The 17660-nt window shown below is 32.9% G+C and overlaps 2 protein-coding genes across 4 annotated transcripts; one reads left to right on the top strand and one right to left on the bottom strand.

Moving 5' to 3' along the window:
* Positions 1-1630: 1630 nt before the first annotated feature.
* On the bottom strand, positions 1631-3936 carry LOC105319824 (NF-kappa-B inhibitor alpha-like). The gene is given in 5 exon segments (NM_001305335.1): positions 1631-1806; positions 1935-2174; positions 2404-2492; positions 2624-2943; positions 3355-3936. Coding segments are annotated over 5 exon segments (1086 nt in total). The 5' UTR covers positions 3786-3936; the 3' UTR covers positions 1631-1800.
* Positions 3937-9595: 5659 nt separating this feature from the next.
* Positions 9596-16409, top strand: LOC105319825 (phosphatidylinositol N-acetylglucosaminyltransferase subunit H). Of its 3 annotated transcripts, XR_010714516.1 has the most exons (7): positions 9596-9983; positions 10415-10544; positions 10655-10738; positions 13113-13182; positions 13289-13416; positions 13629-13706; positions 15056-16409. XR_010714516.1 is itself a non-coding variant. In XM_011417521.4 (5 exons), exons 1-5 carry the CDS (start codon positions 11550-11552, stop codon positions 15143-15145), a joined length of 405 nt encoding a protein of 134 aa, XP_011415823.3. In that variant the 5' UTR covers positions 11439-11549; the 3' UTR covers positions 15146-16409. The 3 variants fall into 3 exon arrangements, 1 of the variants encoding a protein (XP_011415823.3); XM_011417521.4 differs by lacking the exons at positions 9596-9983; positions 10415-10544; positions 10655-10738 and adding an exon at positions 11439-11588; XR_010714515.1 differs by lacking the exons at positions 9596-9983; positions 10415-10544; positions 10655-10738 and adding an exon at positions 11469-11723.
* The last annotated feature ends 1251 nt before the right edge of the window (positions 16410-17660 follow it).

Consider the following 17660-nt stretch of genomic DNA (forward strand, 5'->3'; position numbering starts at 1 on the left):
CTCTACATTCAGCATTTATTCTCTCGGTATTTGAAGTGAATTTCCGTCGTAGCGAAAATAAAGATGGTGATTCAATGAATCTCTGAAAAGACACTATCAAGAAATCATAACTTCCTGCCTGTCACAAGATTTCGTGAATTGAGCACCAAATTTCATTGTTATCTACATTTTGCAAAATGCCCGGAAAATTGCCTTCAAAGATAACAATCCTATTTCTTCCGAACTAGGACACAATGCTAAAAAATGCTCAGCTAAAAAAATGTTCTTATTTCGTGAAAAGTCCTGTCCTTTTGTATGTGATAGTGGACACATTAATCTTGAAAATCTTCTCAAATTAACAATTAGGAAGTCCGTTAACAAAACTGGGATTTTTAGGGAAAAAAGTGATAAAAAATGGAAGTTTATACACAAAATCCCAACATGAATCCTGTTTCCTGGCATCTGGCTTCTATACCGCATTGTGGTCCCTCCTCCAGATAGGAGGGTGGTACATAATGATCGTGGTTTACGACGATGATTTCACCGAGGTGTCACCGTGTCAGATGTAACTGACACCCAAGATTTATGAAACAAATACTTCATTATCTATTTTCAAAAGTCATATTGACTTACAAGATTCGTGAATATGATAATTTAAAGTTACTTCACCGTTTATCAGCAAAATGAAATTACACCCCCTTTACCAATACAATGTAATGAAATTACACCCCCTTTACCCATACAATGTAATGAAATTACAACCCCTTTACCCATACAATGTAATGAAATTACAACCCCTTTACCCATACAATGTAATGAAATTACAACCCCTTTACCCATACAATGTAATGAAATTACACCCCCTTTACCCATACAATGCAATGAAATTACAACCCCTTTACCCATACAATGTAATGAAATTACAACCCCTTTACCCATACAATGTAATGAAATTACAACCCCTTTACCCATACAATGTAATGAAATTACAACCCCTTTACCCATACAATGTAACTTCAGACCTACTTTACCCATACAATGTAACTTCGCATCTTCCTTCATGTACTAGTTTTCAGTAACTTCCTTTGTTACTTGATACCGTTTCCTAATCTCGCAAACTACATGTGCATTAGGTAAAAATGCAACTTTATAAGGAAACATATTGCATGTACTCATGCAAACAAAAGTTCTGTACTTTATATGGGAAATAGATTCTGTGTCATATCTTACACAAACACATACACTGTGAAATACATATATTCACTTAAAGAAAACACAGTAATATTTTTATGATTATTCGATTTATTTCTCAAACAGATAAAAACAACACAGTGGAATGGAATAGATGTAGATCTTCCTCTACTGACCTGTCTGTTCACATACAACATTCACAATAAATATACAGGATTTCTACAGCGATTAGTTCTTTATACTGGCATAGGGCAAGTCCAGCTGGCACCTTTGCATAGATGTTCAGACCCATCATACAAAACTCAAAAAATCTTACACATGGTAAAAAAATCTCATGCATGTAAAAAAACACATTTTTCCTACATAACTTCCCGCTACTACTGCGAGATTATACATATATATCAAACATGTATTCCTTTAGATGAAAATACTGGAAAAAATTGTTGTTTTGTTTTTTTTGTTTTTTACAAATAATCACAACCATGGATTAAAGTTTGTAGTTTGAGTTTCCTGCCAGAGTTAGACTCGTATTTATCCTCGTAGGGACGAAGTTATCACAGATTGTGCCGGGAGTCATCTCGGGACGTCTTGGGCCGACCCAGTTGTGAGCATGACAATTGGAAAGTCATTTCAACTCTGAAAAAATACAAAGTAAACTCAACATTAGGATCAGTTCCATTAGAACTTAAAAGAAGGCAAAGTAAAGTAAGTAAATTTTCTGAAGAAAATAAATTTTATTTTAGATTCAGGGACCGTTATCTTACCATATCTTCCTCACTATCTGAAGAGTCATCGAAAGCAACATTTTCCAGTGACCCCCCGTATTTCTGCAATTGATGCACAATGTCGTGATAATTTCGTCCATCAGCTAACATGATGGCTGTGAGTCCACTGTACGTTCTGGAATGAAGGTTGATGGTGCTGTATTGCAGCAAAAAATCCAACAACAAAGTGTTCCCAGTTTCTGCAGCATAATGGATGACACTCTTGCCACTTTTTCCATCCTGGAAAAAGAGAAAAAAAGAACATTGTTAATTAAATTTTCTTGTTCAAGCCACAAAATTCTTACATACATTGCAAACTGTTGTGTAGTGAGTAGCGGAAATACCACACAGGTATAAATTAACGTATTCATATTAAAGGTCACACATGATCTCATAAATCTTTCATTTGAAGGAAGAGCTTTTTTGATTGGTTAATAGCTTTGCATTGTTTCAGACAAGGCTGTCTTACCTGTGTATTCAGGTTGGCTCCTGACATCACTAAAAGACGAATAATTGGGAGATGGGTGTTCTCTGCTGCCAAGTGCAGACAAGTCTGACCTACAAAACAAAGAAAAACATACAATTCTCTATGAATAAAAAAAATACTTCTTCCTCTATGAAACACTTATAATCTGGCTAAGAAGTAAATATGAATACACAGTTATAGTTTTGCAAATTTGCATGCATACCATCATAATTTCGAGCTTCCAAGTCCTGAGTTCTTTTGCTTGCAGTACTAGCAGGTGCAAGCAAGATCAGGGCGATATCGTCATACCCCTCTCTACTGGCAATGTGAAGGGGAGTGTCCCCTTTAGAATCCCTGGCCTCAATGTCCGCTCCCCCATCAATGAGGGCCTTGACAACTTGGGGAAGTCGTGTCATGACAGCCAAATGAAGAGGGGTCTGGAGCATGTTGTTGGGAAGATTTAGCCAATCTCTGCTAGGGGCTTGCTGGATGATATACAGAGCAATTGGCACCAGTAAATTGATGATTGCCATGTGTAGTTGCCTATAAAAAAAATATAGATATTAGATAATTTTAAGTTTCAGGTTTCATAATAATTTTTTCATCCATTCTTCTGATCTATTTTTATACTGCTTTTATCACCATATATCTTGTGATTTTTCAATTAAGTAAACACTATTTATAAAATTTGAGTGATCATTCAATGTTGACATATATCCAATATATGTGTCAGCTCAGTCAACATGTTTATTCATGAGTGAATCGGGAAGTACGTCTGACTCATTTGCATAAAGCTATCGTTGACCTCGCGGCCGATCACATGCCCTACACGCGTGCGCAGTACTGGAAATCCCCAGATCGAACAAAGGTCGTTAACTACAAACCCTGCACCCTGCACACAAAAGTTTAAATTTTATATAATTTTGCAAATTTTAAATAAGATTGCGAACTTACGAGTCTCCATCATTATCTTGACTGTATAGCTGGAATACTTCTGGTGATATTTGGGGAGTTGGATCATGTGATAATTCACACGAAACTTCCTTTCTGTCGTAGCTTATATAACCATCATCCAGAGAGCATTTTGTTTCCTCTGTAGATGGATAGTTTTGAGAACCCAAAGTAAGCCCTTCCAATTTCTCCTCAATAGTTTGAGTGTCTGGACTCTTCTCGGCAACTACGGGAAGAGACCCAGCATACGAACTGTAGCAACTTTCCACAGATCGAAGATCCACACCGCTGTCGCACACAGAATCGCACTTGTCTGACGAAAAGTGGTGTGCAGACTTTTTCAAATATTCTGTTGAACCTCCAAAAGGTGCACAGTCTTCAACCAAATCATCTTCAGCCAAATTTTGGTGGCGAGCAAGGTCTCTGTTCGACATTTTCAAATAAATATGGCTGCGATCGCTTCGTACAAATACGCTAATCAAAATCACACTTTCAGTTGAAAAAAAAATCCAACAAATGTATGTCTATATAAAGTTCCTGTGTTAAGAGATACACTAATACGTGTGTCGCTGTCTTCCGACTTTCAAATGGCCCGTCGCCCCGACGATGTTTATATTAAAATGCAATGGTTGGAATTCCCGTGATGACGTCAGTGGAAATCCCCGTCTACAGGCCATAGACATATATTCATTTTCACGTTTTGCACAAGAGAACGAAGAAGCTTTTATAAGACCTCGGTACAAATACTAACTTTAAAATTTTTATAAATATGTTCTTTTTAAATTATTTATGTCTTTTACTCGGGTGTCGATTGTTTTTTGTTTTTTTTATTACATAACGTTAGAAAATTCAAATCACATGTAGATCTATATATATACGTAGCTCGGGTAAGTGGAATTTTTACTATTGCCATGCCTTTTATAATGGAATATCCATTGATATTGGTACCGTTTTTAAAAAAATATAAATATGTATTTTACAATCTACATCACATGCAAATACCAATGTATTACGCATTAATAATCATGTACATCTATGATAATTATTTAGATCTGTAACACATGAATAGGGAGAAATATTATGAGTCTTGTTTCTGTTACATTTGGAAACTTTTTTGCTTTTATTTTTTATTGATTTATTGAATGGTGCTCTTATCGAATCTGAAAATTGATTGATAAAAAACAACAGAAACTTTGTTTTTCAATATGTTCAGAAATTGGGAATTATTCACCCCCCCCCCCAAACTTTGTCAATTGACAAATAATTTTATTTAAATAATGAATAAACAAATATCAAATTAAACACAAAAAAACTTCAAGAGAAACAAAATGAAATTGTTTACGGGATTATGATATAAACAATATTATAATAGCTTTATTTCAGGTTCGAATTTAATATGATGTGTATGTCATGATGATATGTAGCAATCTCATGAAAATGTCGTTTAGATCTAACATTGTTAACTGACTAATCATTAATATTTATATTTGAAATTATGTTATCTTCTTAGGACTTTTAAGGCATGTAAGTTTATACCGGACATTTCAGAATTTCCGCTCAGAAATCCCTATTTATATATATACATTTTATAGGACTTTTAGAAATTAAAAACACTTCAGTTTTGCATAATGTAACACCCAAAAAATGATACTTCGTCCGTTAGAAGATCCCACAAAATAATCGTGTAATTGCAGTCCACGGATGCTTGCAGACAGACCCATCTTTCCAAGTCAACATAAATAAATGTTTATGTAGAGCAGAGCGGATCAGAAACCCTTGACTTGGGCATCGTCTCAAGCCACGGGTTTTGTGTCCATTCTATTTCCACAAACGTTTGTGGAAATAGAATGGACACAAAACCCGTGGCTTGAGACGATGTGACTTGGGAAGATAAGACAGACCTCGCAGGGCGTATTTATAAAGGCGATGTGTATGGGACGGGTAAAAATCGTTCTTTGGATTTTTTTTTAAAAAATGCATGGGTTAAATTAAAATGTAATTACACAATTATATTTGTCTGTTGACCTCTCAAGGCGTCTAAATCGATTGAGGTTGGCCACAGACAACTGTAAACACCCATAAACAGTGCACACATGCATCTGTACATAATATGCGTTCATCGGACATAACCAACATTCCAGTAAATGCCGGGAAGAGCAGATCAGTTCAAGGATGTATAATTAAGGTTGTTCTTAACACAAACGTTCAATTGTGTAATTAAGCGACTCGCACAAAGCTTTCTAAGAGAAGCAACTTCCTTTGAACAAAATTAAAGTTTTACAATTTTAAGTATATTAGCATTGGCAACCACCCTGCATTTTAAGATATCACATATTAGCATGCGCGGACCCAGACCTTTTTTCCGGGGGGGGGGGGGGCACAGTTATTTGAGGGGTGTTTTTTTTGGGGGGGGGGGTGAGGCATATTTTGGGGATTTTACCATGTAAATTTAAAGAAATTTGAATTTTGCAGACCCCCAGCCGCCTTCTAGATCCGTGCATGTATTAGGTTTTCATTTGGTTGAGACATTTTCCAAAATAATGTAATACAGTGAATATTCAAGCATATTTAGGTTCGATTTGAGTTATACAACAAAAATCTCTGAGTTTTTCAAACATTGCAATAGATAGTGTAATTATTGGCATGCTGCCAAAATATGTTGTATAACTAAAATGCACTGTAAATAACGTTTAAACTTTAAAATCTTTTTAGCGACTAAATATAGTGTTTAGAAAGACCAAGATCAAAATAAAAATGACAAGTACATTTATCGAAGGTTCATATACGATAAAATTTATATAAACGGTTCTATTCAGTGTGTTCATGTATTAATAGATTAAATTTAAATGTTCTATATTTTATTGTATATTAGACTATCAAAATTGTCATATTTACGCAAATTATTTTTCCACAGAGGATACAACATTTGTAAATGATAAACAGTTTACGTATTAATAAATCCTGAAAGTAAAAGTACTCTTTTTGCATGTACTACTTTTTACTTTTTGTTATTCAAACAATATATTGTAATATTGAACTAGCCGCTCAAGGTAATCATGGATAGATCGGGATTCCATACATACTAATCGGGATAAGAAAAAATAAGAAAGAAAATCAAATAACTTCTAAATCATAAATGATCATGAATTTTGAGAGAGAGAGAGAGAGAGAGAGAGAGAGAGAGAGAGAGAGAGAGAGAGGTGATTACAAAGATGTTTCAAAAAGTATCATTCTGCATTTTTAAAACTCTGATGAATCACTCACAAAGGAATACATGTAAAACAATATATGTCTGACAACCAATTTTTCGATTTATCTTTTATTATTTTTCTTCTAAAACTGCAATTTGCGGATACGAGATACTTCTATATCAGGAATCGGAACACTTGAAATATGTTAAAGAATTTAGTTACTTAATGATTTTGCACTGTATACTATTTATGCACTTGACTCACCGTGATTTTCTATTTATTTGATACGTAATTTGTCAAAATTACGCGATAACACGTGATTTTGAAGTTTACGTAATCTTCAGTTCTAGTTCCGACTAGTTTTTTCCAGAAAGTCTTTTTTTGATCTAAGCGAGACAACTCGTGCAGCGAAATAGGGTTTTGATTGTCACATGACTACATTTGGAGCATTTCTAATAACGTCATGCGACAATTAAAAAAAAACTAATGTTAGAAAATTGTGTATTTTCCTTTATATATGGAAATAGAGAAGAATGTACGTGATGTTTGCGTGATTGGGGAACAGTCGTCGTTCTGTATTAACTGCTCTGATAGTGTAGCCGTGTTAGCTCATACAACATGAAAAATATCTTCGCAACATACTAGAGTTTTCATATTTTAGTTCAATTTCACTGTTTACGTAACAATACAAAAAAATTTTGTCGAATTTAAGTTTTAGTTTCACTTCGATTTTTTGCGATGTATATGTAATTATACCTATTTTAGCACTTGACTGGTCGTATTTTCCTTTTTGATATAATACGCAGTATGTCGTTTATTACGCGATTACATTACATAAACCTTCTGGTTCTAACTCGTTGTTTCCAGAAAGTGTTTTGATCTTTTGATCTAAACGAGAAAAATAGAGCATCAAATACACAACTGAAATGGTAAAACATTAAAGTAAATTGGTGTTTGGTTGCGTTTTAAATAATATAGGTAATTGCATGTATATGTATCTTTATCAGCTCTCTCTCTCTCTCTCTCTCTCTCTCTCTCTCTCTCTCTCCCGCTCCGTTTCCCGGGGTCCTTGAATCAATGCATTCACAAATAGATCAAACATAAAAATGGATTATACTTCTGAAATTCGCTGAAGTTGATTTTGATCTGAACACCACAATGAATACTGTGTATAGATATAGCGGTAGTTCTTTGTTTCCACTTTCAATTAAAATGTATGAGTTTTTTTTATACAATTTTTTTTAATGTAGATTACTAGAATGGTGATGGTTTTCATGGAATGTTCGGAATAATACACAAATTTATTGGAAAACAAACCTGCATTAAAAAAAATAATAATAAGTAGTTACATTGGGGGTTTACACTAAACGATTTTCTGCGATGTACATCTATTTTTGTATTTTTGACTGCATGACCGTAGGTTCCTATTTTGTTTGAAACGCAGTTTGTCAATCTTACAAGACAGCATGTGAAGCAGTTCTGACTATTGAACTATCTAAAGATCCGAATCGTTGTTTCCAGAAAGTTTTGATTTAAGTGAGACAACTCGTGCAGCGACCAAAGTAAAAAAAAATTGCATTTCCATATGCATTTATCAGCCCCACACGCATCCGAAAAATCTTTAACAGCCCCTCCCCCCCCCCCCCCCAAAAAAAAATCTTCGCAACATACCAGAGTTATGTAGTTCAATTTGATTGTTTACATAAAAATACAACAATTTTTTTTTCGAATTTAAGGTTTAGTTTCAATTGGTGTTTACACTTCGATTTTCTGCGATATATTTATCTATTTTAGCACTTGACTGACCGTATTTTCCTTTTTTGATATAATACGCAATATGTTGATTATGTTTCCAGAAAGTTTTTTGATCTCCTGATCTAAGCGAGACAACTCGTGCAGCAAATACACAAAAACGTTAAACATCGTGGACACTAAATTGGTGTTTGGTTGCTGCATGTATATATGCATCTTTATCAGCTCACCTCTCTCTCTCTCTCTCTCTCTCTCTCTCTCTCTCTCTCTCTCTCTCCCCCGAGTCAGCTTTTTCCCCCGCTCTGTTTCCCGGGTCCTTGAATCAAAGCATTCACAAATAGAATTAGATCAAACAATATTCCTCTGAAATTCGCTGAAGTTGATTTTGATCTGAGCACCACAATGAATACTGTGTATAGATATAGCGCACAGGGGCCAACCCCGTTTTAACATTAATTTCAATGGCATAACCATAAATAGAGCTTGACTCCTGTGATATAGCGGTAGTTCATTGTTTCCACTTTCAGTTAAACGTATGATTTATTTTTACAATTTTTTTTAAATGTAGATTACTAGAATGGTGATTGTTTTCATGAAATGTTCGGAATAATACACAAATTTATTGGGGAAAAACCCCGCATTTTAAGTTCATTTAAAAAATGAATAAGTAGTTATATTGGGGGTTTACACTAAACAATTTTCTGCGATGTAAGTCTATTTTTGCATTTTTGATTTTCCTATTTTGTTTGAAACGCAGTTTGTCAATCCTACGCGACAGCATGTGATTCTGAGGCTTCCACTGCCCTATGGTTCTGACTATTGAACCATCTATAGTTCCGAATCGTTGTTTCCAGAAAGTTTTGATTTTAGGGAGACAACTCGTGAAGCAATCAAAGTAATAAAAAAAAACTAACAAAAATTGCATTTACATATGCTATTATCAGCTCCAAACTCGTCCGAAAAATCTTTACCCATCCCCACCCCTCCCCCCAAAAAATTACAATTAAATTAAGTCATGAATACTCATGATTGATAATCCTAAATTGTTACATGCTCACAAAAAAGGTAAGGCGAGGGGGGGGGGGCTCAATCATAATTCAATATCTTTATTGTAAATTTAAGAAAAATGTTTAATGTGAGAAAAAGTTGGAAGGGGGGGGCATACATGACTGAGCCCCCCCCCCCCCCCCCCCCCGGTGTTAGAGGACACACATCTCTCTGACAGACTGGTACGTCTCACTAATTAAGTCGAACCAGATCTTTCCACGTACATGTTGACCTGCGTGTGTTTTTTAAAAATGACGAATGTAAAAAATCGTTTGAAATGTTTCTCTACAACATATTTTACAAGATTCAATTCAATTCAATTCAATGGTTTATTGACATCACCATAAAACATTTATCCAAGTAGATACATAGACATTTTGTAGCATTATAATCACATGGATTAACAATTGTTTTTATGGGATCAATACCACAGTACAATTTATAATTGAAAATATCACAATAATGAAATCGAAGATTGTCATACACAGGACAGTAAAGTACAAAATGTTTTTCGACTAATAATTTACAAGCATAGCATAAACGTTTTTCCTTTGGGATAATTGGTTTACAATGTCTACCTGTTTCAATGACTTATTCTTAATCTTGTTAGCAGGGATCTTTCATGCTTTTTCAAGGAAAACTGTAAGTAATCTTGCAACTTGTACTCGTTAGTATTTAATATTTTACTGTAAAAATGAAGTTTTCCTGAGTTAGAGGATGATATTTTGTTAAATTGCTCAAAGATCATATCCACAAAAAATTTATTTAACTTAAACTTAAAGTATAACTCTTTTTCGAAGCTAACTCTTTGTATTCTTTAAAAGCTGATACTAACAGTGCATTATTATATGTGGTATTTGATTCCATATTTCTTAGTCTGATATAGTATTTAAACATGTTTTCATAACAAAAATAGTAGAATAGATAAGAACCTAGTTCAGCATTGACTGCTAAATTTGATGCTTTTCTATGTACACCTAGAATATCTTTGAATATATGATTTTGAATTTTTTCAAATGGAAAAAATTCTGAGGATTTTAGATCTAGTTTATAGTCTGAGATCCATATTTCAGATCCAGTACAATATTTTTCCAAAGCATTTAGACAAGAAGTACATCCTATATTGGGCCAAGAGGAGAAGCAGAAACTATTGTAAAAGAACACACATCTTTAAATCGCTTTGTACCTAGGATTTCTTCAATTGTAACAAAGGGTTGTCGCTAATGATTTACGCCCAGTAAATTGATTTCGTTTATTCGATTTTAATATATAAAAACTTGCAATTATTATTATAATTATTCGTTAAATTTCAGGTGTTCACCCTCCTTAATTGATCAGACAAGCGATCTCCTGAAATGTGACCATGCAAGTTCTTTCGTTTCGTAGAAGCCATAGAGGTGACTTTTCTTTGATCACTCTTTAATCTTGTCAGCTGTTCGATATTCACAAATACATGTAGATAAAAAACAAATACAAAAAACATTTGATATACATGTACTTCAAATCCATGTCTATCGATGATACTTTTGATTTAGATGTTTGTAAGGATTTGACTTTTATCTCAGCACCACAGTGAATACTATGTGCACATCGATAGTTCTTTGATAAGGGGTTGTTAACGATAATTAATAAAAGAAATAAAAAAAAAAATTGAAAAAAAATAGAAAGGGGGGGGGGGGTAGTGCACGGTCCAGTCCACAAGCACCTGTGGCTTAATTACGAACCATTCTGTTTCCAGAAATTTTTTGATCCAAGAGAGACAACTTTATGAATCAAGAAATCATATATATATATATTTATTTTTATACATGTTTGGTGTTGATTTTGAGAGAAAATATTGGTTACTGAATGTAAGTTTTAAAAAAATGGTAATACATGTACAGTGACTGTCATTTATTAAGAACCCAATTTTTGTGAAAGAGACTGTTTTGAAATAAAAGAGAATCTAATCATTGTATAAAAAATAATTTTAAAATGATGTCATTTTATACCAGGGACGTACATACGTCCCTGATATATCAACCAACAAGTGGGCGTATATTCCCAAGTCACGGGTTCTGATCCGATACGCTCTTTACAAAGATGAGCGGAGCGGATCGGACACCTTGGACTTGGGAAGATGAAAGTGCGCATGTGCAATGAAAGCACTTAGTAAACATTAGGCATGCTCTCGTTTTCCTTCATGTTCAAACGAGATACCGGTATTCAATGTATCAAGTACAGTGGGACAAAGATTATGAAGTGAAAGTAATATATCCTTTCAGACTATCAAGAGTATTGTTTATAATTGTTATTTTAAATTTACTTTGGGTTTGGCTATTTTCCAAACTTAACCCATGGCCTGGATTGAAATTGGATCTGGCGAGTTATTTCGAACAAGAGGTGATGTGTGTTCGACCTATTATAGCATACGTATTACACCTTTATCAATTACGTTGTTTAGTTTAAAAACCACTAACCAGCGATTAACATTGGATCTTTAAATATTTAAATTCAAACTATTTCATTCCTAATGAATGCATGCCTTTCAATGGACAAGCTATGGATGATGGTCAACAATGTCGTACATTGAATAAACTGAAAGTCATACACATGTAAAACAATATACATATGCATAGATGTAATTAATTGAAAGGAAAACACGTAAGCATTTACAAATACATTTATATATATATATATTTTTACCAACATGTTCATGAATACATTTATAGGTACATGTACTTTTACAATATAAACTCATCATTTCATAAATAATGTATATAGAATATTACATGGCATTTTTTAAATCACATCCTATATTAGTCCAAGGTCATTGTATTTCAGCCTGAGAGCCGTCAGGCTTGAGGGCTGATATACAGGTACTGAGAGCTTAGAATATAGGGTGCGATATAAAAAATGCCGTCAGGCATGTCACAGTGTTTTAATTTCATATACTTAAAGAAAACATCATGTAATGAATGATTATTGTCAACAAATTGCTCCATGTCTATTTACCTGTCTCTTATAAACTTTTCTGTCAATTTGCGCCAGCTGTTTGTATACCAAGTTGACGTCGACGTAATTGACCTCATACTCAGACTTTGGAATTGAATGACACATACCGAATTCCATATTATAATAGCCAATTAATAACAGAAAGAGATGTTTAATTATAACTAAGAGCGCTGGAAAAGGGTGTGTGATAAATTTTATTACACACCCCTAGGGTTTATTACACATGCACAGACAAATTTTCGTTTTATATTGCACAGGGCGGAAAAGGGTATAGTTTAAATATCTGAGTTATAAATAAAAGAAATGTATATTTAATGTCCCCCTGGAACATATATGAATATTTTAGTTGGTTGGCACATGATATACATTGTAAGTCCCTGATTGATCATGCCCCCCCCCCCCCAATCCAAGTCTTTTTTATATTTTTCAATGCATCTTCTAATGGAAAATATATATATTTTTTTCCCAGAAATGAATTTATTTTGACCAACATTAACATTAATCCTGGTAGTTAGCTGCTGAACTGTAGCTCTTTGGAAAGATCCATTTGTAAAGTTTCATTTCTATGCATTGATCGAAAGTTAAGTTCTGCTGCTTATAGTTAAATCATGTATGATGCAGCACTGTGACTTTAAAATAAATATACTCCAGTATTAATTGTGATTATCATATTGAGACCATTATCAATAGTATGTTCATGTTTCAGAAATATATATACGCATAATTGTTCTGGATCATGGTTTTATAAATTAAATAAAAAATTTTCATACATTTTAGATTTTGCTCTCACATCTTGGGGTAACTATTATTGCCTGCCTCTTAATCCTGAAATTGCAAATCAGATCTGGTGAGTTTTTTGTTCATATTAAATATCCATATCTCACAACTAGATTTTGACATTTGTCAATTGAAAAATACAAATTAAATGTTGATATGTGTGTGTTGCATTCCAGAAAGCTTGCTTGTGATTCCTTCAGTTGGAATCAATGTTACATATGCCAACAGACTGGGACAAGTGTACACAGAGTTCTACCCAAGACAGCTGGTCATGGACCTTGTCATTGTTGAAGCTATAATCATGGTGAATATATCATTAAAAAAAGAAATACCTCTATTTATGTTAATAGGTTTTGACATTTTCAGTTTTGATTCATTTGTTTATGCAAGAAATCCATTTTTCTGAAATAAACAAAACATAAAAGGAAAAGCCTGCAATGCACCTTGAATATTATCAGGGTTTATAACACTTGTCTGATGTTTTATCTAATTGTTTCATAAATTTGGTATTTACAGCAAAGGCTTGCCACCTATCCAGTCATATTGTACCACGATTCTTTCACAAGGGAAATGAAAATTAAGCCCCTGTTCATGGTAAGCTTGGTGACAAAATCAGTGATTAGAACCACAGGCACCTGACAGCATAAATTTTCTCATAATAAAAATATATACCCTATACCTAATAATATAAGGTATAGGGTTTTTATTATTATCTTTATTATGAGAAATATTTATAAAGTCAGGTGCCTGTGATTAGAGCATAACCTTTACACCCATCAAAACTGTCTTCATCATTTAGAATTTCAGTCGCATCAATTAAATTTTCAATTAACAACTTTGAGAACAAGAGGAGAGAGAGAGAACATTTTATTGGAGGTGAAGTTTGTTCAACAAGTGAAAAAAGGATCATGTTTAAGATAAGTTAGAGCATATGAATTAAATTGAATGTAACTATCATAAAGTGACTATGTGGGCTTTTCTAATCTCAATTGATTTTCCAGCAAAACTTCGAAAAAAAGTTGTGAAATTTCGAATGTCAAATCTCCAACTTTCTGTAGAAACTGGTAGATGGTTAGGCATTCCTCTGAATGAAAGACGCTTTACCTTATGTAATAACAATCAAATAGCAGATAAGATGCATTTTATATTAGAATGTAATGCTCTCTCATGTATCAATCAAAAATACTTAGAACCTAGATTTTGTGAAAGACCAAACACCTTCAATTTTTGTGAATTATTGTCTACTTTAAAACTTAAAAAACTCAAAAAACTCTGTGTATTTATATATGAAATTTTTGAATCAGTCCATCCTCCTTGAACATTTGTACTTTTTTCTCATATTTTTTCTCTAAATTTTACTGTACATTTACCCCTGACTCTATATCTACATTTGTAAATATTTAAACAATAAAATGCACTCTTTGGTGATTCATTCGGGATATGACACGCAATATAGTAAGTACCCCGGTAAGTAAATAATTTATTATAGTGACAATATATATATGTGTATATAGCATAATTACAAAATTCCTTTTACAAATATAACATCAATACACCCGGCCCAACGGACCTATTAGTCACTTTCAAACTGTTACAATATGTGAATAAATTTTACATGTTTTAGGAGCAAGGTGGCTTTGTCAAGTGTTTCTGTCTTAATTTAAATTGTATAATTCGTTAATAAAATAAGCGATTTGGCGGGGGTAGTTATATATAAGTCAACGAACAGCGTACTATCATTTGTATTATTTTGACTTACAGTTAAATGATATATATTTAAACATATACATATTAACGGCCACAAGAACCTATATACCGGTAATCTCAATATTATTTTTAAATACATGAATATGAAAATTAAAATATATATAGGCATTCAAATGAAGAGTGAAGAACCTTTAATCAAAGTTCAAAACCTTACTTATTAATTGTTATTCTTACAGAAATGCAGATTAAAGATGGCAGAACTTAAAAGTATTTACCAGAAAGTTCAGAAGAATCTTAGATTTACCTCATTAGAAAAGAAAAGTTGACCCAAGATTATTTTCAGCATTTTTTCCCCCTTTTTATCCATTTGCTTAGTATATATACGTGTATATGAGCCTCTTCTGAGGATGTTTATACCTTAATATTTATGGTAAATGTGATACATGAAATAGCAAGGATATATCAAAATAATAATGGGATTTTTATAACTCTTCTAAGCCTTTATATCGATCTTGGATATTTTTTGGTTCTGTTAATTCTAAGACAATAAGTTTTGACTGTTTTTTTTTTATTGATATTACCTATACTTCCAGTTATTATGGCAGAGAACTATATACACACATAGGTCTCTGGTAATGTAAAATGATAATATCCACAACATGACAGTGATTCTGTATACAATACTAAAAATTATGGAATGTTTTAGAATTATAATGATTTTTAAGCATAATATACCATCACTCAGTGTCAAAATGAACAACTTTATATTAATGTATATGTATTCATGTGTTTAACAGATTTTTAGAATTAGCTGTTAACAGCATCATAATTTATACATTCTAGTCTGTACGTTGTACTAATTACTTATTCCATGATACATCCTACAGGTAAATGAAGGCTTTCGTACTATAATAGCTAGATCATAAGTTTTCCTCTTTTTTCACAAAGTATGTTCTGTACGTCTGCAATTAATTTTGTATATTCATATTGTTTTGCAATACATTGATTAGTTCATGTGTTAAGAAAATTTCAGGGACTAAAACTCATGTAGATTTTGTGTTTTTTTATATCCAACTTAATTTATGAGTGTAACAGTTTGTTTTTTGTTTTAGTTAATTGTCACAACACTTAATCTAGTCTTTTTTTAATAGTACTGGTGGCTAAATTTGATGTTTCATTTTCAATACCAATGATACCTAGTAGATCGATTGTGATCTTGTATTCCATGAATATTGTGCTCTTTAGCTCACCTGAGCCAAAGGCTGAAGAGCTTTTCTGATTAAAATTTCTCTGTTGTTTGTCGTCATCATTGTTGTCAACTGTGTTGAAAGCTTTTTCTCTAAAACCACTGAGCCAATTTTAACTAAACATGGCACAAAGCATCCTTGGAAGAAGGTCTTTCAAATTCTTTCAAATGAAGGATCATATTTTGTCCAAATGGGAGATGATTAGAAAAGAGTGTAAAATTATTAGAAATTGAATTTCTGTTAGGTGTAGAAATAGAATGATTATAAACTGAATTAAACTATTGAATGAGTAAGATGGCATAACTCGATCTGTTGAGCAATTGTTGGTGGCTTGTAACAGCAGGGTCTTTGGCTGTGCTAATTGCAATTTTGGAATATATATTATTTTTTTGGTTTTAGAAGGGATATGCTGTCCTTGAATCCCAAAGCTGCCATTACATTGTAGCTGATTATAGTTATGTCCAATTAATGTTTCTCAGGTGAGCGATGTGGCCCCTGTACCATTATTAGTCATATTTTCTTTTTATACCTCAACAATAATTTGTTTTCTGCAGAAATCCCACGATTTTTCATCTTTGCTGCTGTTGTTTAAATTGCACATTAAGTGTATTGTAGTGTGTAAAACTGACTGTGTATGTTTTATTTTGAGAATTTTTTGTGACAAAGAATGTTTATAACTATTATATGTGTCCTGGGTGATCTCAGGAAATTAATTGATCAAATTAAGAGCTACCTGATTAAACATATTTATTTTATTACTGAACAGATATGATTTACGTGATATAAAAATTAAACAATTTTTATTGTTATACTTTCATGTTAAATACTGAAATCTGATTGGTTAAGACGCAGTTAATAATATTTACTATTACCCTCAGCGTTAGCAACGCACTTGGCAACGGGTAACATTAAAAAATATTACATGCGCGAAAATTATGCGCGTACGGTTCGCTGTAGAATTCACGTTATTCCTATATAAAAGCAGTAAAATTTTCTTAAAAATTTTAAAAAAGACATTCAGTATAACAAAATAAATAGTGCCTGTTTGGGAGGATAACAGTTGAAATTGACACCCCTCGAAAACCATTGTCAACCTCCGCTTCGCGTCGGTTGACAATGGTTTTCGAGGGGTGTCAATTTCAACTGTTACCCTCCCAAACAGGCACTATTTATATAATATCGATGTATACATGTGTATAATGATTATAGAACAAATAAATATTAATCATATACATTGTTAAGAAAGCTCAATTAATTTATTGATAATATTCAGTCTTACAACTTTAATATCATCATTATATATTTTCATTTTTTTGAATGTTATTTTGATATAAACAGTTATCAGCCAATTTGATTCCAAAAGATTTAAATAACTTTCTTTCTTTTGTTTAAGTTACTTGCATTAATGGAGTTTTAATTTGCATATCTGTTGTCAACCCTTTGTGTTACTTTTTTTATAATGACTTCTCACTCTGAGCTTCCAAAAAACCAAATGTATAATATCTTAGACTTTCTACTTCCAAGAACATGCCAATTATAGACTTGCACTTGTGACATGTAACAACGAATGTATGATGAGTAACAATTGTATACA

Source organism: Magallana gigas, chromosome 6 (assembly GCF_963853765.1).
Source record: "Magallana gigas chromosome 6, xbMagGiga1.1, whole genome shotgun sequence".
Taxonomy (NCBI): domain Eukaryota; kingdom Metazoa; phylum Mollusca; class Bivalvia; order Ostreida; family Ostreidae; genus Magallana; species Magallana gigas.